This window comes from Pan paniscus, chromosome X, assembly GCF_029289425.2.
Source record: "Pan paniscus chromosome X, NHGRI_mPanPan1-v2.0_pri, whole genome shotgun sequence".
NCBI lineage: Eukaryota > Metazoa > Chordata > Mammalia > Primates > Hominidae > Pan > Pan paniscus.
Window position 1 is genome coordinate 131,832,183 of NC_073272.2, and position 24,238 is coordinate 131,856,420.

General features: G+C 37.1%; 1 protein-coding gene and 1 long non-coding RNA gene across 14 annotated transcripts in view; one reads left to right on the forward strand and one right to left on the reverse strand.

Annotated features, from left to right (window-relative positions):
* The window catches only part of LOC129395456 (uncharacterized), a 212,115-nt gene extending 189,088 nt beyond the window's left edge, over positions 1-23,027 (forward strand). The window contains exon 3 of the long non-coding RNA XR_008622904.2: positions 22,680-23,027. This is a non-coding gene — a long non-coding RNA (uncharacterized LOC129395456). The remainder of the gene's footprint in view (positions 1-22,679) is intronic.
* MBNL3 (muscleblind like splicing regulator 3) overlaps positions 1-24,238 on the reverse strand; it is a 120,558-nt gene that overhangs the window by 37,715 nt on the left and 58,605 nt on the right. For 2 of the 13 annotated variants that reach the window (XM_055106886.2, XM_024927224.4), the window contains exon 1: positions 6,361-11,968. The exons of 9 other annotated variants lie outside the window; for them this stretch is intronic. In XM_055106886.2, coding sequence (XP_054962861.1) covers positions 6,361-6,387 — 27 coding nt within the window. In that variant the 5' untranslated portion in view covers positions 6,388-11,968. Of the gene's footprint in view, positions 1-4,067; positions 4,141-6,360; positions 11,969-24,238 lie in introns of those variants that run through there. 2 more of the 13 variants (XM_008967169.5, XM_055106885.2) reach the window with 2 other exon arrangements.

A 24,238-nucleotide genomic window follows, 5' to 3' on the forward strand; every position in this document is an offset into this window, starting at 1 on the left:
AAGTGTTTTCATTCAACACATGCTATCTGCATTTTCCTTATTTATGATGCCTACACAGTTTATGCAATGGCTTCTCCATTGTTTAGTTATGTTGTTATTAAAATATTCCTATAATTTCACTGAGAATCAAGATGTGTCCTTCAAAACTTTTCTAGAGCTACATATAATGCAAACCCAGATGCATTGCAACGGCTCTTTTTAAATATTAGATCACTAGGGCAAGGTGGCTCTATTGTTTTACCTCCTCTGGCAAGAAGCTGAGTATAACTTTAAAGTCAGTGTGAGAAATTAAAAGACACATCATTGTTTTCTGTCGAGTTTGTCTTTTTGTTTTTCCCATTGCTCAATTTACATTTAATTAAATTAAAGTGATTTACAAAATCAAATACTATCTTAGTTTTATGTACTTTTATATTTCTATGCAAACCTTGGAGAAAGAATAATTTATTGGTAGTATGAGTTAAGAATCACGTTAACCTAATCCTCCTAAATTCTTAAAAGTAGCCTAGGAATAGCTACGCAATTTCAACATATATAATGAGTGTAAGCAGAGCCCTATGTGTGCTAAATCACAATAATTGGGGTCTTTTCCCCATAAATGTACCCCTAAGAGAGACCATAAGCTTCTTTTTACACCCACCAATGTGAAGCAAGGCAGAAAGTCACAAGGATCTTCAGTTCCTAGATTCTCCACTCTCCATCTACATAACTGAGGTGATCTGGCTCAGAATTAACAGCTGATGGAGGGAGTGGCACTTGGTGACTTCCACAGCCAAGCATGCTAGTTTATACTTCTACTTCAGGGTTTCTCTTCCTCCTCCCACACCCTAACATTAAAGATTTCCCCAAGGCCCTGTTCTAAATCCTCTTGCTCTCCTCTCTAATCTCTTTTCCCTGGAGAGACTAAGTTGTTTCAAAGTTCCATCTATTTGTACAATTGCTCGGATCTTAAATCTCTATCTCTACCCCTGACCTCTCTTCTGAATTTCAGTCTTTTTTTTTTTTTTTTTTTTTTTTTACCAATTGCAGCTGCATTTGGAGACCCTGCTGCCTAACCAGGTCTAAATAACTTATTACTGACCTTCCTTCTCATTTGACTATTTTTCATCTTACTGCATACTCCCAGTTAGGGCCACCACTCTAATTCCTATGCTTTGGGGTAGTTAGACAGCAGTAGTGGGGAAAATAAATTATGCAGCTCAGCAGCATTGCTTAAGGATTGCACAGCCACCTAGATAGCTTGTTTAGACAATTAGCATACACAAGCATGGAACACAATTTTTAACTCCAAAACAACTATATAATGAAGACTGTCTTTCATATTCAGGAATTCCAAACATTAGATAAGTTAAAGAAAAGAAAAAAAAAAGAATAATTGGAATTTCACCATTTGTTACAATTGAGTTTTAATATCATCTACATTGAATGTAATCAGAGAGAGAAGAAGAAAGGGAGGGAGAGAACACACTGTATTTGGCACATTTCCTGCCAATATACAGATAAAGAAGTGAACATGCCTTTGTGCTTTTATATCACTATCCTTTACATAAAGTAACTTATCTTAAGCTTTTTCTTGGGAAATAATGACAGTTTAGCAGAGCAAAAACAGTACACAGAAATAGAAAAAAAGAGAATTACACTTTAAAAAATTATATCAAGTTGGGCTATAAAACTAAAGTATGGAATATGAGGCAGCATGAGATTTAAAGAAACTTATTCATCTTAGTTATGAGATTTTACTTGATTGATAAAGCTTCTATTTTGAATGACCGAATCCATAATTTAATTCTATAACAATGCAAATGCATAGCAACACCATCTTACCAGAGACTGCTGCTTATGTTCCAGAAAGCTTATAAAATAAAATAAAAATCTGTATTCTCTATCCAAACAATAGATGAGGAGACCAAGTAATTTAATATCTATATTATCCGTGCAATACAACATTTCAAAAGAAAACTATGCCCCTGTTTTTTCAAAATGACTTTAGAACTCAGGATAATATATTTGTACACACAACACTTGGTGATAATAAATCTCCTCTACATAGCGTTCATTCTTCAAGAGGCCCAAACGTAATTATAGGCCAAAATACTTTAATTGGTGTTTGGGAGAGAACAAACTTGGTTTTTTTACATCTGTTAACACTTGTTTTTTAATCCTTGTATAGAATTAAGGCTTTGGTAAAGCATGTAAGGTTGGGATAGAGTGGGGATTAGGGAGGGACTGTCCCAGTGGAGTAGGTAATCATCTATTGTTTTTGTCCTTTGGAAAATCAATGACTCTGTACTAGGAAGGTTCCAATGATTTCTGTAGGCCACCTAAGCACTCTGAGTGGGCCACAAGGTACCCTATCACATTGGGTCTATAACAGTTTGGTGTGATAGCCCAGCAGCCATCTTGGCTCTGAAAAATCACCCTTCATGTTTCCCTAGCCAAGTCAATGGTGTCCCAAGCCCTCCTTCTTCCAATCTAGACCCACAGGTTCAGAGTTGGCTCACACTAGTGCAAAGTATCAGAGCATGCCTTAAACGACTCTGTAAACGTACCTACAACAGTCGCCATCCTCTGGCAGAGCAGGCTACGTACTAAAATCAGCAGCTAAGGGGAGTCAAGACATGAAAATCAACTCTCTCTCTCTCCCCCTCCCATATACACTCAAAATTAAAGAAACGTTGAAGCGATTAGAGTGCAAGCTCATTTATGCTTGCCTCAATTTCCCTCCTTTTCCATTTCCTTTTGGACTTAAAAAACATGTCATTCTCATCTGGTCTTTCACTGTGTTACTGAGTTAAGAAAATAGCAAAGTGATTCAATAGGAAAGCGATTCTCTGCTGAAATAAGTGCTACTTACACCTATGAATCATATGAATCTTCCAGCTCCCCTTTCCCATCGACTGTCTTTGAAAAATGCACTCAAAAAGCAGCAAGCAGGGGGAGAAAATAGCCGATGACATTTCTGAAGTACATCTGCATCAAGAAGTTGATGACAGACAAAGGGATACATTGCAGAACATTTATAAAGCCTCCCAAATTCAATCTATTGCCTTCTTCCTACCTTCAGGCTTCTCCCAAATGAATACAAAGCCTTTGACTAAGAGAGAAAAGTCTCATTGTAGAGATTCAAATCCCACCTATGTCTAGAGAATTATGAGAGTCAGAGTCTGTCACAAGACTTCCCATGCACTGGGTGGTAGAAAAACCCTGTGAAATGTACTTCATGTTCATGAGAAAAAGCCCTACCATACATCAGAATAAGAAAAGGAACCTGGGAGGCTGCAAATTACCCTTTGTCAGCCACAGTATCTTAAGAGAAACAGCTGTTTGCAGAATGACTTGCTTCTTCAAATACATACAGAGTTAGAGAGAAAAAAAAATCCTAAATATGTTCTCTCAAATACAATTATAACTGGATTACTTTTCAAATACATAATCTCACTGATCTGCTAGACTGCCAACAGTTAAAAGTTAAATGTTAAATCAAGGCACCCAAGAGATGATTTGTTCTATGAAGAAAAATGTTGTTATTCCATTTTAATCATAATGGATTAAATGAAATAATTCTGATGATAGTGCCCCACTGTAACATACTTACATGCACAGACATGGCTTCTCAGAGGAAGTAACAGTGATTTCAGAATTACAAATCATATGTACCAGTTTGGCTAGTTCCTGCAAGTATCACAGATTTATTAAAGCTAGGAAAAACCTGAGTCAAGATCAACATACAACGAGTTATTAGCCAGATATCGGCATTCTACTGGCAAATTTCCCACTTTCTTCCTCTTAGAATTCTGTCTTTACAAAAATGGATAATCTGCATCATTTTCTCCTCCAAATATTGTATCATCTATAAATATTGATATAGATGCACAAAGAGCAGCCTTAAAATTCTGCATACAACTTTTAAGTTAAATGTGAGATGCAGGCAAGAAATTTAGAGGGAAAAGTCTTTAATAAACCATTTCTTAAATACAATGAAGGCAAAATTAATGAGGCTGAACGTTGACCCCCATGGAGAGGGCCAGCCAAGTACCCCCCACCATTGCAGCCAGCACTGTACCCACCTTCTTCATGCTGTCCCAACTCTGTTTTCTTGACACATCCCATACACACATACACAGGGCAATGACTTTGGCGCAAACCAGATAACAAGTTTGAATAGGCGAGAAGCTGGGGTGAGAGCAGAAGAATTTTCTTGCCTATCTGTCTCCAGAGAACTTTTACATTTTGATCTCCCAATGACAAAGGGAGTACTGGGCTCAACAATCACACTTTTGTTCTGAAATAGCCCACTAAGATAACTTGATTCCCAGGATGGAAACAGTTTAGGGCTGAATCGGATTGTAGGGAACATCTTGTGCACCTTTATCTTACAGAGAATGTGAAGGCCAAAGGGGTGAGGTGACTTGTCCTAATTCATAAGCAGCTCAGTAAGCACACAAGCCAAGTTTCCAGACTTTCACTACCCAATATGGATTCTCAGTTCAAATCACTTTTCCTCTGTAAAGATTTTCCTGGAACCATCTCCCCATTCCTGTCCCCATTTATCTCTCCCTCCTTTGTGCTTCCAACTGCACCTTGTACTCAGTTTTATCGTAGCTCTTATCGCTGTGTACATCGATAAATTGTTTGCATGCTTGTCTCCTCTATTAGACTTTGAGCCTGTATAACGGCAGAACTACATCTTCCTCCACTTTCAATCTCCAGGGATGTGTGTGTGCCTGATGAATAGCCGCCCTGCCATACACGTTTGTTGAACTTTGTGAGAATAATTTTATAGGGCATAACACTAAGTCTACCTTAGAAACCTAAGTGCTTCTCTTGCTATTTTCTTTCATAAGTTCTTTCTTCTCCCTCCAAGAAGAGAACAATAGTCAACACATGACTGAGGCTGCCCCTGGTTGTCTGTTCCAAATGAACCGTTATTCTATTCAGGTCCAGAAAATAGCTAGTTCCTAACTTTTTTTTTTCCTATGAATATAGACCCTGAGGAATATGTGACCATTACGGCTGAAACATCCTGGTAATTTAGTATAACTTAACCAGAAGTGACATGAATCCATGAGACCCACAGACAGAAACTCTGGTCTGATTCCAAGGGGTCTCTGGCCACAAAGGCCCTCAGGATATAGGGCCCCACCGGACGAATAAAGGAGCCAGCAGCAGATCCATATCTAATCAGCACCTGGGCCTGCCCAGGAGGGCCCTGCATTTCCAGGGTCAGTTTAGAAAAAAACTGCGTTCTCCAACTGCCCCACCCCCCATCCTGAATTTCTCTGAACAAGCCGCAAGTCAAATTCCCTGAAGCTACTAAGACAAAGGTGGCTTTAGGAAAATCACAGCAGGTGGGGCCTTCTTGTGGCTCTCTAATGCATATGCCTTCTTACAAGAAAAATGTTTGCGGCTTTCCTTCATGACCCACGCTTAGCTTTGTTTACGTTAAACATTTATTTTCAAATGATCATGAGCTTGATCTTTTTCTTAGAAATTTTTTGAACAGCAAATAACACTAAAAATCCCAGAAGTTGTTCACAGTGAAAGCAAGCCTGCCTCACTAATAACCCAAATCTACTTCCTGCCCTATTCCACCCCACTTACACACTTTTTACCTCGGTTCTCATCGAATACCGTCCATCACTGTAGAAAAATATTAACTGAATGACTGGTCAATTATAAGCTCTTCAAAAATGCATCATCTATTTACAAACCAGCCAACCAGAATAAAATTAAAACCCAAACACAACGAAGCACATTGGTACCAAGTTATCAAAAGTCAGAAGGCATTCTTCATGCAAAGTATTACTAGACGCTGTCTTTAGAGCAGCTGATAGCTGCCAACATAAAATGTCATCAAGAATGGAAAAAAAGGGAGAGAAAAAGTAATGGTACTGAATTTGTTACTCTAAGAAATAAAACACACAGAAAATCATATAACTTCAAAAAGCTCCTTCTACATGGACTTCATTAAGAAAGAACATAAGGAGGTGTTTCTCTCTGACCCATTAGTCAAATCTCCTGCTCCTGGGCTTCTTTACCTCCTTTTTCTGGACACCCCATCCACTCACTTGCCACAACGATTTAGAAGCCAGGACAAAGAGGGTACCAGCTGCTTGCCCCCTTTATTCCCCAGCTAGGGCTTCTGCTTAGGATCCTCTCTAGAGATGCCAGGTTTATCAAATAAATATGCAGGACTCCCAGGTAAATTTGAATTTCAGATAAACAGTGAAAAAAAATTTTTTAGTATAAGTATGCCCCATACAATATGTTATCTGGCAGCCCTCTCCCGCTCTGTTCTTCTGCCTTGATAAGTTGAGCTCAATAAAGGCAAATCCTTGAAAACCCATTTTACCTCTTTACCTTAAGATTCTTAGAAGCCCTCTCCATGGAATCAGCCCAGGCTCTCCCAGGCCTTCATTTGCCCAGCGTAAAGTAGAAGACACTCTCAGCCCCAGCTTACCTGATCAGCTGCAAGGAAATTTAAGGAAGTTGACTGTTGGAGACAGCAATTTTTGATCCATAGCTCCTCCCACCAAAAGCTTCACACGGCTCGCTACCCTGGCAGCCACTCCACCTTCCCACCCACCGGTGGCGCAACAGTATATTTAAATACCCTCGATGTCTGCTGGAGCTCCCCCTTTAGGCTAGGATGAAGAGGGGGATGGTGTGTGACCAATACCTGCCTAACCCGTAACTCCGAATTTACAGAACAGATTTTTGAGTATATGAGGTGTTACATAAAGATGAGGCTTTTAAGTTTTTTAAGGTTTTTATTTATGTGTGCAGAGGTGAGGGGTGGTTAATCTTTTTTTTTTTTTCCTTCAGCCCTGTCTTTGGAATACTCAAATTCGAGTAAAAGTCAATCATTAAAGTGCAGGGAAATAACTACTTAGCACATGTTTCTATATGCACACATAAGCGCTATAAAGGTACAGATTCACAGCATGCAGATGAATAGCCATTATTTGCATAGATATCTTTTTCAGTCAATCCCTGATTACTCACATTAAAAGAGAGCACAAAGTAGAGAGGTATGGCTAATTCTAATGAACCAAATAATATATTTGAGAAAAATGGCAATCCACAATAGCCTCACATTACAATTGTGAACATTTAAGCAATTGCTAGACACAGTCCTAAATTTATTTTTTCATTAAGAATGCAGACTCTTTCATTGGAATGATCAAAGATTAAGAATTAGTAAGGTCAGAAATAGTAAAATTGTACTGCTCTGGGGAAGTTCATATGTTTATGGGCATATCATAGAAAGATCAAATAGTAAAGCTGGAAAGGCTCTTAGAGATCATTTAGTCCAGCATTTGCCAGAGTGTGTACCACAGACAACTAATCCTAAGAGAGGAACCTCAAAAGCTGGGTTCACTGGTCAATCGGGTATAAGAAATGTCACTTTATATTCCTCTCTTGTAGGCTGACAATACACAAGAGTATGATAAAGGCTCTCACATGTCCTAAAGTAAAGAAACCTGGTTACCTTTGTTAACCCAGCATTTCCCAACATTGTTTAACTCACAAACCATCCCCCCTTTTTTCATCATATTCCCGTTAACATCTCTCTTTAGTACACCCTTAGGAAAATACTGATCTAATCCAACTTCCTCATTCTATAGGTAAAGAAACTAAAGCTTAAACCAAGTTGTATGGTGTTTTACAGGTCAAGTTTTCCTTAGTATTTTCATTTTGATTTCTCTTAAATAGAAAAATAGAGTGAACTCCCCAAAAATGGCTCTTCTGTTGAAATGCCATTTTTGCCCATCCCTGATCTCCCAAAAGCTAACAAGATGGATATTTTCCTATGATTGCAAAGTAACATCCCACAATCACCTTCCCAACACCCCTTTTCAAAGCTGTAAGTTTCGTCAGATCTTTCCAAATGGTTGCCGTGGCTTTCTTCTTTCATTTGAAGGCTTTAGTCAAGGAACTTCTGAAATAAGAACGTCAAGCCTTCTCTGCCTAACTGGCTTTCCTACATTGTGACTTCTGCCCCTTGAAACCATGCTAATTATTTTAGGCTTTCCATGACTTAAGGGTCTCAAGTGAGTTTTCGCTGTACTGAAACCTGGGAAGTCAGAAGGTATTGGGCAATCTCCTCAATTCCAAATGGTTTTAGTTTTGCACTAACCTTAAACCTTGGGGTTTCCACTTCGTAAAATTAAATTTCCTGTCTCTAAGTAAAATGAAAAGTTTCAAAGAAGAATTTAATTTGCAAAAATATCTTACAAATGTATATGAAGAGTATAAGGTGAGAAAGGCACTGATTATTGTTCAGATTTAAACAATTTATCTTTGCAGGGCTCAGTGTGCTGCTCAGAATAAATTAAATAATCATGTCTTTATAACCAGCCACATATCTCTCCACTCAAACTTTATATAAAGGGTAGATATGGCTATTGATTTACCTCTGCATTTTGAAATTAGCGGTACAAAGATGAAAATCAGTTCCTCTTTTGTTAAACATGAATCTTCTTTCAGATAAAGAAATGTAAAACATTGTACCAAAATGATTGTTTACAGGGTGAATTAATCAGTGTGATATTATGTTTCAATCCCCCAATGAGGTCAAATGTCTCCACTTCAGAATAAGCATTTTCCTCACACTCCTACCCTACTACCAACCTAACACCAAAAATGGAATTTCCATGCAGAAAGTTTTTACTTGGTGACATGGACTGCCATTAAAATACTTTTGAGGCATGGACTAAGTTTATATTTTGTTAGGGAAAATATACATTTCATCACCAAAAGTTCTATTGAAACCTTTGTGCTAACTTGTTATTAAAATTGTAGGAAAGTAGGCAACTGTTGGTAAGAATGTAAATTAGCACAGCCACTATATATATTAAAAAAAAAACAGTATGGAGGTTCTCCAAAAAACTAAAAATAGAACTATGATATGATCCAGCAATCCCACTGCTGGGTATCTATCCTAAAGGAAAACAGTATTTCAAAGAGATGCACCCCTGTGTTTATTACAGCATTATTCACAATGGCCGAGATATGGAATCAATTTAAGTTTCCATCAATGGAAGAATGGATAAAGAACATGTGGTACATATACACAATTGAATATTATTCAACCATAAAGAAGAACAAAATTCTGTCATTTACAACAGCATGATTGGAAGTGGAGAACATTATGTTAAGTGAAATACGCCAGGCACAGAAAGATCAATACTGCACGTTTCTCACTAATATGCGAGAGCTAAAACAAAACAAAACAAAACAAAACAAAAAAAACCCACTCAACTCATGGAGATAGAGAGTGGAATGATCGTTGCCAGAGGCTAGAAAGGGTAGTGAGAAGTGGTTTATAAAGAGGGGATGGTTAATGGGTACAAAATACAGTTACGTAGAAGGAATAAGGTCTAGTATTCAGTAGCACAATAGGGTGACTATAGTTAATAACAATTTATTGTATATTTTAAAATAACTAAAAGAGCAGGATTGGAATGTTCCTAACACGAAGAAATGATAAAGGTTTGAGGTGATAGATATCCCAATTACCCTGATTTGATCATTACACATTGTATGCCTGTATCAAAATATCACATGTATCCCACAAATATGCACAACTGTTATGTTCCCATAATAATTATCAATTACAAATAAAATATAATTGTATGTAATTTAGAGTATCAGGCATATGCCCAGGGAAAATTCCAAACTCTAAATGTATCGTGTATTTAAGTGGCATTTTTAGCCAAGTGATTCTTTTAAAAAGCATCTGAAAATTAGGCCAACTTACTGTTTGTTTTTGTTCTACAGACATGAAAACAAGGTATTGATACAAATGCTTTCTCTTCTAAAAATAAAGATCTATTCTGCCTGGCCTGAATATCTACCAAGTATGTTAAGTTTCATCCAAAATGTAACTTTCATTTTGGGATGAAATGTTTCAGATATGCGAACACAATTGACAAAGCTCTAATGAAACTGCTGAGATTACTTTAAAATATTTATTTTTCTTTCTCTCTCTCTCTCTTTCATATATGTGTGTGTCTTAAAATGTTCCTCTCCCAGTCTAATTTAGTAAATACTGCAACCTTAATTAAGCTCAGCTTCTGCTTCCAGTGAGCAGTTAATATTTAATGATGATGAAACTGTTCCCAATATTTAAAGAACTAAACAAGGCCCTCCACAAACAATGTAACTAGAAATGGGGTTAAAGAAAATAGTGATAAAGGGAGGCTTTTTGCTTTAAAATAAATCAATGCCTCAACCATAAATGTCTCATGGCCTTACAGAGAAGAAGTTGAAATATGACCACTGCCAAAGGATGCATATCTCCACACCCAAAACAAGAAAAAAATAAAGCAAAGAACAGAGAGTTAATTAGTTAGCTTCAAAATCTATGAACTGTACTCCCTTAGTCAATTTAAACAGCTGGAACAAGACTTATTAGAAGAGCAGTACATGTCTAAGGATGTAGTGTTCATTAAAAATGTGCATCCTTTCTATTAAGCACGAAAAGATTTCTGGGGTCATTCAGGCCATGGTGATATTCTAGTCAGTGCCTTTTAATTAGCGGAATCCTTATTTTGGTGAAGAAAAATAAATAAAATAAATCTACTCTAGCTCCATTGTGCTTTCCCTCAAAATCAAGATAAAATTAGAAAACTTCAGAAAACATGTCTTTCTGAAAAAAAAATAAGTTAGTTTATGTCTGTTATATAAGGTAAATCAAATTCCATTCTCAAAGATTTTGACAAAGTGGATAGAGCGAAAGAAACTAGGTAGTGTAAAACATCAGTGTGCTAATCTTTTACACTCATTTTTCTACTAAAGATAACTAGACTATTAATTTGGTTTTACATTGTTTCATGTATTGCATTGACTTGGTATACTAGACTCTTGCATATAAGGTCAAATGATCCTTTTTATGTTAACTAATTCAGATCACTTATGAATAAGCTGCAGATATTGTATATACAGCTTTAGCTCATGTTACTTGGCATGAGACAATTGTTGATACACATTTAGACACCAGGTTGAGGCCCCTGTAAAATTATATTTTCTATTAATATCATGAAAGTAGTCATAAAACATAAACTAATTTTAAAAACAAAACTAGTCATAAAAACAAAACTAATTTGAGAGATTTTTTAGAATACTGTAAACTGGTTTCCATTTTTTCACACCATGTCCACCTTAATATTAATGGCTAACTTTATTGTGGATTTACCACGTGCCAGGCATTGTTCAAAGTGCTTTATATGCATTAACTCATTTAATCTTCACAATTGAGGAAACGGGGGCACTGAGAAGTGAAGACGCATGCCCAAGCTGACATAACTAATAAGTAGCAGAGCTGGGATTTGAACCTACGTGCTCTGTGTCCAGAGCTCATACTCAATCAAGATACTGTGCTTCATAATACTGTGATAGTTCTAAATAGAGGAATGAGCTGGTTCAAATATTTATACTGTCTGGGCCACACTTTCCCTCTAAGATTATAACAAAGACTGCATATCAACTGGCTGTTAGGTATGTCCAGACACTAGTTACTAGCACAATTTTATGGCAAATTTATTTTGTTCAAAACCCAGGGATCTTGGATGGCTTGAGAATGAATAAGACAAGGCAATTGAATGTGTCAAGGCAATTGAATGTGTTTGTTTTTGTTTGTTTGGTTTTGTTTTGTTTTTTAAGATAGAGTCTCACTCTGTTGCCCAGGCTGGAGTGCAGTGGCACCATCACAGCTCATTGTAACCTCAACTTCCCCAGGCTGAGGTAATCCTCCCACATCAGCGTCCCGAGTAGCTGGGACTGCAGGTGCACACCACCATGCCCAGCTAATTTTTGTATTTTTTGTAACGATGGGGTTTCCCCGTGTTGCACAGGATGGTCTAGAACTCCTGGGCTCAAGCGATCCACCTGCCTCAGCCTCCCAAAGTGCTAGGGATTATAGGTGAGGGCCACTGTACCTGGCCCTAGGTAACCAAATGTTAGAAATAGCCTTCCATAATTCCTGAAGCAGAACAATTAGCATAAACATGTTATCTGTTAACACAGCTTTTTAGTAAATGTTTGCACAGTAGCATTTCGCTAGTTGGTTTGGGAGAAGCAATGTCCAATTATCAGGAGTTGGGTCATGAGGGCTTAAGCATAAACGGCCATGACTTGACAAAAGTAACAGTCCAGCAGTATCCCATGGAGATTGAGAACCGATAGAAGTAGGACTCAACAAAAGAGGTGGTCTGTGAACTTCATGACTATCATCACCTCCCTAAGAGAAGAATCTTTTAAAAACACCATAGTGCCATTCAGAAGCAAGTTTACTCAGATGACAAGTTGAGTGCTGTAGGTTCGACACTATCACAAAGCAGAGAAAGTCTCCAAATGATGAGAAAAGATCAACCTTAACACAAAATGGTACAAAGTGTTCTTCTGAAGCATTTCATTCCCCTAAGGACAAAGGCAAATGAGAACGCACATGAACTGCACACACCATTTCACAAAAGACTACCCCACGGAAAGCTCAGTTTCAGAGGAGGTTTTAGTTAAATGACCGTAAAGTAGATATATTTTGAGATACTGCAAAGTGGAGGTGAAGATCTGCGGCCCTAGGCACTAGGGTTTGACTTTTTCAGTGCTTCAAATGTACAAGTCATGTTTCTTTCTTTTCTTTTCTTTATTGGTAATTTATTTTTGGTTAAGCAAACATTATTCACAAAATAAAACTAAAGGGTTTCAAATACAAATTAATATGTGGCTGCATCATGTAAACATGCCAATAAAATAAACACATCAATTCTATTCTGTGATTTATCATTTAGGTTTCTCCCCAGCTTTCTAAAATGAGAAGATCACCTGAGCCCGGGAGGCTGAGGCTGCAGTGAGCCATTGTTACCGGGGGTCCTTGTTCTTAGAGCTCCTAAGATGGTGGCTGGCCACTTCCAAGATGGTGGCATGCCTCTTGTTCTCTGACCTGGGGTTCTTGGCCTCATGGATTCCAAGGAATGGAATCTTGGGCCATGCAGTGAGTCTTATAGTTCTAACAGAAGCCATGGGTCACAGAAGAGAACCGTGGAACCCAGCAACTAGTGTTCAGCTCGATTAGGACGAATCCGGGCACTAGCCATGCAGGAACAATGGCAAGCCTTTAGCCCGATCGGGAGCGGCAATGGGTGCCTCGCTGGATCAGGAGCGCAGCAGACACCCTGCCGGATCTGGAGGGGTGGAAGTCAGCGGCAGGTCTGCGACGGCGGCAAACAGCAGTGGTGGATGGCGAGTGAAAGCTCAGCTCAGGCCGTAACAAACATGGACCAGAAGAGTGTGCAGTAGCAAGATTTAATAGAGTGAAAACAGAGCTCCCATAAAATGGGAGGGGACCCAAAGGGGGTTGCCATTGCCGGCTGGAATGCCTGGGTTTATATCCCCATCATTGTCCCTCCCTCTGTGCTCTCAGGCGATAGGTGATTGGCTATTTTTTTTAACCTCCTGTTTTTGCCTAATTAGCATTTTAGTGAGCTCTCTTTACTACCTGATTGATCGGGTGTGAGCTAAGTTGCAAGCCCCGTGTTTAAAGGTGGATGCGGTCACTTTCCCAGCTAGGCTTAGGGATTACTCGTCGGCCTAGGAAATCCAGCTAGTCCTGTCTCTCACCATGATCTTGCCAGTGCACTCCAGCCTGGGCAACAGAGTGAGACCCTGTCTCAGAAAAAATAAAAAGTGACTAGACAACTGAAGATGCAGAATCCAAAAGTATACTAATACTTCTAAAGACAATATAATAGGGAAAATAATAACAACAACACTGTTATATGAATCAACTGTTTCGGAAGCAGGTCACAGGCTGTTCATACTCTGTCCTCTAATGTATTTGTTCCCAAGAAGAAATGAATTTAAGTTTCAATAGGAACACAGTATTTTATTAGAAAGAGTGCTAAGCTGAGATTCAAGTGCCCTTAATTCTATTTAGTTTTAGATCATTGGTAAATTATTCTCCAGTCGTGTTAACTTCTCTAGAAATAATTCCTGCCCCTACATACTTTCTAGGTGCTTTGAAAGAAAAAAGGAACAAAGTAAAATTTAGTCTGTTTTGCAAGTAAAATCAGTACAAAATGTAAAAAATATATTTTTCTTTATTCGTTCTTTACAACAGAACTAAAATATTTCCCGAGAATTAAGTATAATAACTTTGACAGATTATAACTACTTTAAATCATTCTACTTCCCTAAAAGAGGTAATATATTATCATAGAGTAATTACCAATTATATGAGTAATATAAATTACTATGTGCCTAGGGAGAGAATTTATATACGTATAATGTTAGGAAACTGAGGACACTTCTCTTATTAGAACTGGATATTATTGTCAAACAGTCGCTGTTCCCACAACTTAGTAGTATTCTAGGCGAAAAGGCAGAGGATAAAGGAAGCATATCCAAGCTTTAATCTCATCCTCGTAAATAACTAAAAGGAGAAAATAATTATTGCTTCTTTTCAAGTGGTAATAAGCCAGTGCCCACTTAGGAGACTAGTTTACCTAGTCAAGAGACACTCTTTTACCATCACAAGCTTCTTTAAGATTTAGCATAACGAACATCCACTTTAAAATCATAATGAATGAAACATTCAAAGTCATTTGTATTATATAAAAAAGCATAGAGCATCACACTCTAGTTGGTACTATTTTTATTCTAATTTTGCCATGGGTACTGTTATATTTTACTTATAACATATATTAAAATGATAACAAGAAAGCAGGCAAGTCATTTTTTCCTGGTAAGTTAGAAAGACAAAGCCAAATAAGAGACTATAAAAGATGTTAATGGTGCTTAAAATATTTAAAAAAAATTGTAGCGAAGTGATTTTAAATATCATTTAAATAAATTGGTAAAATAATAAAATTGAATCTCGTTAGAAAACTGTTTATAAATGTTTGAGCTAATTTTTCATTTTTCTTATTTTTCATTTTAATAGGCTAACCTTATGGAAGTGAAGATTGACATATAAATGTGAAATGTCTGAATATACTATATGTGTGTGTGTGTGTGTGTGTACATATACACACCCTTTTGTTCTCACAGTTGCTACATATGAAAATTTGAAGGTCCACATGTGGCAGCTAGCAACACCTACAATACGCCTTTCGGGGTACAAAAAAGTCACTAATCCTTTCAAAGGGTTATAATAGTCAAATAATTAAAATAACTTCATTTCTTTTGGGTTCCACACATTTAGACACCAGCATGATTCTTGCCCAGTCACCTGTTATGTAGCATTCCATAAGTTTCTCTATGCTCCACAAAGATAGGGTTCTGTGATCAAAGGATTTACAGAAATTCTTGGGTTAAACAGAACTAAACTACACTAACACGCAGTTAAGAGAACTAAACTGTCTTTCATGCAATACCTCTCAGAGCCTTTTCTCAGCTAAAAAGCATTGTGATGCTCCTTGGAGGGAAAATATAATAGGTCTCCCAAAGAAACATTAAGTCTTCCAGAATAGACATCATTTCCCTTCCAACAGATCTGAATATATATCAAGAAAGGGCCGTTTGAACAAGTGGTGAGGAAGGAGGAGGCATTAGAGGAACAACACAGAATCCTGAGAATTATGAAGCTTTGAAACATCATCCTTAATTGACACCCTGCTAAACCAATTATGGTTTTCTCTAAACTAATGGTTCCCAAACTTCAGTGTTTGCCAGAATTACCAGGAGAGTTTCTTGAAACACAAAGTGCCAGGCCTCCCCACAGAGTTTCTGATTCAGTAGGTGTGGGTGAGGTGATAATTTACATTTCTAAATGTGTCCAGGTGAAGTTGATGTTGCTAGTCTGCCACATTTTTGAGAACCCCTGCTCTAAGGGAATATTGTCCTATCCGACAATGGATTTAGTTATTTGCTATGCATTTTATTATGGTACTGATAATTCAGTTTCCAAAAGGTCATACTAAAGAAATTTGGACACCTTAATTCTACATCTCTGACATCAGTAATGATGTTAGCAGCCACGTAAAAGAAGGCCGGTCTAGGTCATGAAGAAGGATTGGCCTTCTCAAAATCTATTCTACTACTCCTAGGAAACACATTCATTTTCTGTTTACAAAGTAGGGCTATTAGTTATGATGGTAAGTATGTATATGAGAGCTCTGTATTGTATGTTGCTTACATTTGCTGTATAAACATTTCCAGAGTGTTTTCTAAATGTTTTCTGTGTACCCAAATTTGAACGAATAAAGGATTCTTTAAAAACTGCCCCTCAGCTCTCCAATAAACTCACACTTTACTCACTACAGAAATCCCAATCATTTGAGAACATTACCCCTTCTCCTCACCCCTAAAAAAAAATACCTAGAAAAAGACAAGCTAAAAGGAGGAAAATACTTTCCACATCGATTAGGCAAACAATTTAATGCTGACCACAGCATTTCAGCACAGATGATCAAAAGCCGAAGTATCAATAGATTACTAAACCTCAAAATAAGCACTGAATACAAGTTCGTCAGTTGCACCCTGCAGCGAGGAAGTAAGGAAAAAACACATCTCATACAACCCTTTCTCCTTTTTTTCCTAATGAAAAAAAGTAAACGTCTAAGGAGTTTCAAGTATTTGTTATTTATTCCTTTCTGTTTTACGAGTAGCCCCAGCTGCATCTGGTTTACTTCTGAGTATCACTGGAAGCCCATTTTAAACTGAGGCCCCCAGTTAACCATACTGGAATGCCTGGAATACATTAACATGTCCAAATGAAAATCACTCAGATAGCCTTATAAGCTGCAAATAATAAATGCAGAAATGGAATTAGCCCCTTCTCTTGTTGACTTGCTCTCTTACTACTTAGACAATTACATTCTTCCCAAAAGGCTTCAAAATGACCTTCAAGAAAGATATTTTTGAAGTAAGATTATTACAGTAACTGTAAAGACTGATATAATGGGGAAGGTGGAACAATGGAGATAATTATATCAAAAACTTCAAAATTCTAGACTAAGGTTAATTGCTGCAGCTGGGCCCAAAAGGTAGCTGTGAGTTTTCTGGCAACACTAAATAGGAAAATGTACTGAATTGCATTTGCTCCTGTAGCCTGATAAAAGAAGGCATACTGTTTAATACTTCTCCTGCATAAAAGTAAAAACTGTGCTAGATACTATGGAAGAAATGAAGATTATGCCATGGAAACTGCCCACAAGGAGTTTACAAATCTTCTCTCTCCCATAACTAGAGGCATGAGTAGTTGTGCTGGTGGGGGACCTAGGACTTGACGCCTGCTTGGAGGTTGTGAACAGTGGGGAGATCAAAGGTAACTAGTGGTGCATGTTTAGTGGTGCTGTTGAAAATGAGGAAGAGCAAGTTCCATGGGGAGAATGAGACTTCTCTGGGCCATAATTAATCACAGCTATTCATTTTTGCTTCAATGAAAGCAGAGGAGTTTATAATGAAAAATATGCGATAAAAATGGCACAAACAATTCTCTCTTGGGGGTGGAGGAATCCCACTCTTCTATATTACCCTCTTTTCATGAGTATGTTACTCTATTCATTACACTTTCCTTATGTTTTTGTTACAAATACATTATTATTGGAGCTGAAGTATTTCAGAATGAAAAGCCTTTCTCAATGGGTGTCTCTTAACTTCTTTCTTTCTTCACCCACTCCCTCTCTCCCTCCTTTCCTCCTTCCTTCTTTCCTTCTGTTTTTTTTTTTTTTTTTAAATCTCTGACTTGGAAGCAATGTCACTTTTTAAAGGTATTTCTTTAGTGGGACAATAGGAAAATTTGGGGAGAAATAAGTGAAACATATTTAAATGTTTTATCATTTCAAAGATGAAGTAAATGTCACATGCCACTAAAGTGAGGCCTCAAGAATTGGGAAAAAGGGGGAGACAGTCTTGGTTCTGTTTTATCTGTCAGTTGCCTATTAAAATATGCTAGTCACAATTATGGAAATCATTGCCAAATGTTGACACCAGCTGAATGCTGCTAAATATTTAAAAATCATTTTAAGGTTTTGTTGTTGTTGTTGTTGTTGAAACACTTTTCTCAAATGTTCCAGACACCTTCCCTGTTTTTGAAAGCAGAGTCAATTGTACAAACCTGAATCATATCTTGGTTATTGAGGATTGCACCAAGACCTCAGGATCGCCTGTACAGAAAACCAGCAATCATTATCCAGGAATGGAGATGAACATGGAGAAAGTCTAAGAGACTGGGCTGACTGTACAAACTCCAAGATATAGTACATAAGCCTAGAGATCCTTTCTTAAACTTCGATATTGAAATTACTTTCTTATTATTTTTCCTATTTCTTTTAAAAACATATTGCTTGGACTAAATTACAGTTATTGTGGGTTTTTTAAAAAGTGTCAATTCATGGACCCTCTCTATTATTATATTTCTTTGTCTTTCTATGTTCAAACTTTTTGGACTTTCAAAATGTCATTGTGTATTTAGAACAGGAGTTCTTTATTAAACTTTAAATATATATATTTTTGAACTAGGCAGTCACCTTTTTCCACAAAATCCCTTTTTGAAGATTATGAGCTTGTACTTGATTCAGAATCACCTTATTAGCACTCATTATGCTTCCAAGAATACCTTGATTTGCAAGCTACCCATCTGCTGTAAAATTCAACTTCAAACATTTTAAGACAAAAAATGCTAGACCATTACTACATAATCACACTAATTATCTTAAAAATAACACTTAACAATGGCCACTAAGTAATTTTTAAAAAAAATCCATATATAACGTAAAAGCACTGAAAATGTAACAGTTGGAGAGTATCCAACAGCATTTAGCCAAATATCATTTCTATAATGCTAAGGGACGGAATTAAATTTGCAAATATCAGCAATTTGCAGGCCATCAAATCTAGGTTAAAATGTGGTTGAGTGAGGAAAGTTGGCACATGGGTGTATACAATTTTCATCTATATTTGAGTAAAAACTGAACTGGGAGTGAAAGTACAGCTGCAGATGAAGAGATCTCTGTGTACCTCTCAGTTGAGCCCATATTTATTCTCCCTCTTTCAAAGTGTTTCAACAATCTCATGTTTCATTCAACAAATATTTTTCCAAGCCCTAACGTGTACTAGGCACAAAAGATATGATGGTGGACAAGATAGCATCTAATGCAAAACAAAACAAAAAGTATGGCAGACTTTCACTGCAACTTCAAAGAAATCTGATGTTAAGATGAGCACAAGGTCAGTAGGCTGGAGGGAAATATCCACTGCTTTCTACTTAACCATGTTGGCTTCATCTGCATCTCAATTCCATCGCTAGTTTTCCCTTCCCACCACCACCATCTAAATCAAAACCTTAATATTTCATACCTTCAATACTTCAACAACTTTCTAAGAGGTACTTCCTCTTGCCAGTCTCTTTTTTTCTATCATTTTTTTTGCACAAGCTGATGGTGTCATTTCTCATGCTTCAGCCATTCTGACTTAACATTCAACTCCCCAAACATATCACAGTTTTCCCCCTCTATCTTTGCTCAGGTTATCCCCTCTGCCTGGAATACCTTCCTATTCCTTCTTCAAAGAACACCTCAAACAGTGTCTCTGCCATGACTCCATCTTCAACCACCACTGCTGAATATAATCCCAGTCCCTACCTGTGCCCTTGGACTGTTGTAGCTGTTAGTTTGTATCTGGCTTATGGCATATAACACAAGTAACCTCTTACTAAAAGGTCAGGCAAGAACCACATCTTTCCTAACTTTGTATTCTCCACATTACTGAGCCCAGTGCCTAACAAGTAAGAGGTTGCAATAAATGTTTGTTGAATGAATCATTTCTTTGGGGAATTGAATGTACATACAATTCTTAATGGATTTAACAGGACTTTCAGCATTAAATAACCCCTGACATTTATACAAATCCTTCTAGGAAACCACAACCAAATAGTCTTACAAATTCAGTGCTGCTGCTTGCTCTCATATGAAGAGAAACAGAGGTAGTAGGATTCCCATGACATAAGGAGCCCTTGTTAGAACTGTTATGTGTGACAAGGCAGCATTTTCGATGTTTATGCCACTTGCTGATAGAATGTTTCATTTCAGATATTTTCAGTGGTTACATCTAGAGTTCACCCAAGAAAAAGGTATTTTCCAAAACTACTTCTCAGGCTCCTTTGAAAAATGAGACAATATTCCAAAGTCAAATTCTTCCTACAGTGGGGTACTGGGAGATTAAAGATGGCTATGGTTTTAAAATTTGTTAGTAATACTGAAGTTAAGACTGAATTTGGTTCTATATAGAACACTTTTTTTGGTTAGTAAAAAAAGTAAAATAACCAGGAAATTGCAGAAACACTAGAGATTACATTTTTATAAAAGCTGGAAAAAATTAAGTTTGTTAAGTGGAACAACTCCTAGGATAGGTATTTGTGAAATATTTAAAACAAGAACACAGAGTACATGGAGCTATTAAAAATCCTCAAATTGTTACTTCGGTTTTACTATCTTTCACAAATAGGAAGATGAACAAAAATATTAAGACAATGTGACAATGTGGTCTTAAAACAATGTGGTTTTTAAAAATGAGATCTCTAAAAAGTATTTGGAGATAAGAGATTATTGATACTACAATGTCATCTACTCACTGTATTTAGATGCATATAAAAGATGGTTAAAGAGTTTAAAGTCACAGAAAAAGGTTTTCTGTTTGCATTTTTGCACGCTAAGACAGAAATTAGAACATTACTACCGTTCCGTTAGCTAACAAATCATGGCTGATACATAGGACATGTCTTGTTTTTTGTCATATTTAATGGAATTAAAGGGAATTTGTCATATGTAATACATTTATATTACTGTGGACTTTACATTTTCAAATTTTTGTACAGTTTTCAACATGGAAACTGCCTTCATTGTCCACTATCTACTCATAAGAATATAGGTAGAAGCAAAGCCTAATTTATTTTCTACCAATTTCCAGTGGGTTAAAAAAAAATTTGAGCTTCAACAGAAAGAAAGCTTATTTATGATATACAAAAATCCAATTTAAGGCATACATTTAAATGCCTATGACCGAGTTATAGCTGCAAAACTGTTTCTAACAGATAGATTCTATAGCCATATCTACTTAACTAAATAACAGATTAGACATGAATGACATTAAGCAATTTTACATAAGCTCATCATAAACAAGATACCGAAAAATGATTTACTCTATCTCTAGATACAACATGGTTCAATCCAAATACTGGAGATCATTTAGAAAATAAAAGGATGAAAAACAAATGGAATTGTTTACTGACTTTAAAGAAAACAATATCAAGACAGATGGCAAAAAATGTGAGATAAACTTGTAATGACATCTAGCAATAAAACTTGACCCTGGGGTGAGAATTGAAGGCACAGAAACAAAAACATTGAAAACCCAAGCAGGACTGCAAATCTGGATTAGACATCAAAAATTTTTTAAAAACCCATAAATTTAAGAAACTGAAGACCGATTATGTAGCAGAATAAACACTGAAGAAAAGAGTATTTACAGAAAATAGCAGACAGCTAAGATTCCTCTGGAATATATAACCCCATAAGTCAGGGACCAAGTGACACACTGAGAGGAAAACAAGGGTCACCTCAAGGATGGTACATGCAGAAAGGTCATCTGCAAGGGCAAACAGAACAGTAAGTAAACAATGTTCTATGAATAATGTCATGTTCCTAGAAGAACTAATTGCTATTTCCGGATGCACAGAAGTACCTTGTATCCACATTTCGAAAAAATCTGATATAGAGAAAAAGACTTCATTTCAGCTATGCTACATGAAGAGATTATTTACTAACCAAGTAGGATCAGATGTATATTACCCTAACATCTAAGGGTTTCTTCTAGACAAAAGAGTTGAAATATAATAGTTTTCAAATTTCCAATTTCCAAATCTCTCCTACTTAATGGAGTTCCTGTAGCAAAGGGTCAGTATTAATGGTATCATCAAACAGTAGTTGGGGAATACATGCCTGGCCCTAGCCCAAGTCTTTTCTCACCAGATGCCCAATTACAACTTGGCCAGGAAGAGATGATTTTGAGCTATGATCCCATAACACTTTAAATAAGTTGGATTAGATTCCAAATTATTGTATAAAATACTTGACCCATAATAAGGCTGAATTGCTACTGCAATATTTCAGCTGATCTATGACAGGTTTCTTCCTAGCTGGCCAGGGCATTGTACTAATGAGTATATAACAGAATCAGACATCAGTGAGTTTCATGCAGTGAAGATGTGATACACAGCCACAGTTACAATCCCCTGTTCTGGTCAGCAAACTCAACAATGCGGTGTTTGGGGAGAAGGATGGACAAGGGAGCAGAGACAGCTCAGTGTTCTGACACTCAGCAATTAAGCAAAGTTTAGTATCACAAAGTTAGGTAACTTTGTCTAAAAATTCTTCTCTTCTGCCTTATTTTCAAAACAAGTTATCCAAATAATTGTCCATGAACTAAATATGAAGGTTAATAAAGTCTTAATCTAAATTATCATGAATCAGAAACAATAAAAGAGGAGGGATTAGCAAAGGAAAAGTTGGCTTATCCATGCCTTACTTTAAAGTGCAAAAAGTAAAGGAGAACCAGAAAACTTCACAGACAGTCCCAATGTCATGTGGAGCAGCATGACTGTGATAAGAGCTGGATGCTTTTGGTTTACTAAAGCAATAGCCTAATTGATGTTCTCTCCATTTCCTTCTTCTCCACAGGAAAGAAGACTGAATAATGATTGGAAGAACGCCGGAGTCATCAAGCTCTTTTGATAACTGCATATGTGAACTAGGTCAAGTCACTCTCCCTCAACGGATCACCAGTTTACCCAACTGTACATGGCAACAATTTTGAACTGAACGTTCTTCCTTCTACAGCCAAAATTCTTCGTTTGCTACGTTTGTGAAGTGCTTTTATATGTATGAGCGCTTTCTTAACTATTAAGATATCTGAGTCATCGAACTTTTGGTGGGGGCAATCTCATGATCAGTCATGACTAGATTTTAGAGTTTTCTCATCCCCATACTCAAAGTTTTTTTTTTAAGAATAAAAATGAAAAGAAACAATATCCCACAATATTTCTGAGCCTCAAAGGACAGACTAAAAAAGCTAACTTTTAAAATACTTCATTTTGAAATAATTTTGAACTTACAAAAAAATCGCAAAAATAATACCTGGAGTCCCTGTATACCCTTCACCCAGATTCCCCTACTGTTAAATACTTACATAACCATAACACAATTACCAAAACCAGGAAATTAACACTGGTACGAGACTCTTAACAAGAGATCTTATTTGAATGTCACCAATTTTCTTCCTAATGTTCTTCTGTTCTAGGATCCAATCCAGGTTCCCACATGGCATTTATTCCTCACTTCTCCTTAGTCTCCTCCAATCTGTGACACTTTCTCAGTCTTTCCTTGTCTTTCATGACCATGACACTTTGGATGAGTACTGGTCATTTATTCTGTAAAATGCCTCTCACTTTGTGTTTGTTGAATGTTTTCTCATGATTAGAACGAGACCATGTCTTTTTGGCAGGAACATCACAGAAATGGTGTGTATCCTATCTGAGGGTATGTGATATTGATATATCTTATCACTCATTATGTTAACCTTAAACACCTGGTTAAAGTGGCATCTGCTGGGTTTCTCCACTGTAAAGTGACTATTTTCCCTTTATTTATTTATTTTAGAAACAGGGTCTTGCTGTGTTGCCCAGGCTGGAGTGCAGTGGCACAATCACTGCTCACTGCAGCCTCAATCTCCCAGGCTCAAGTGATCCTCTGCCTCCTGAGTAGCTGGGGCTACAGGCATGCACCATTATGCCCAGTTAATTTTTTAAAAAATGTTTTGTATAGACAGGGTCTCGCTATATTGCCCAGGCTGGTCTCAAACTCCTGGCCTCAAAAGATCCTCCCACCTCGGCCTCCCAAAGTGCTGGGATTAAAGGCATGATCCAGCCACCATGCCTGGTCTATTTTTCATTGATGATAAATGAAATAGACCATGCCTGGTCTATTTTTCATTGATAAATGAAATAGACCATGCCTGGTCTATTTTTCATTGATAAATATCCTGGGAGAAATACTTTGGGACAATGCAAATATCCTGTTTCTCCTCCAACTTTTACCCACTGATTTCAGCATATATCAGTGGATCTTGCCTGCAACCATTATTACCATGGCATTTGCCTACTAGTGATTTTGTGTTTCCTTCATTTGTTCTCCATTTATTAATTGGAATTCTTCTGTAAGGAGGAGTTGTCCCTTCTCCC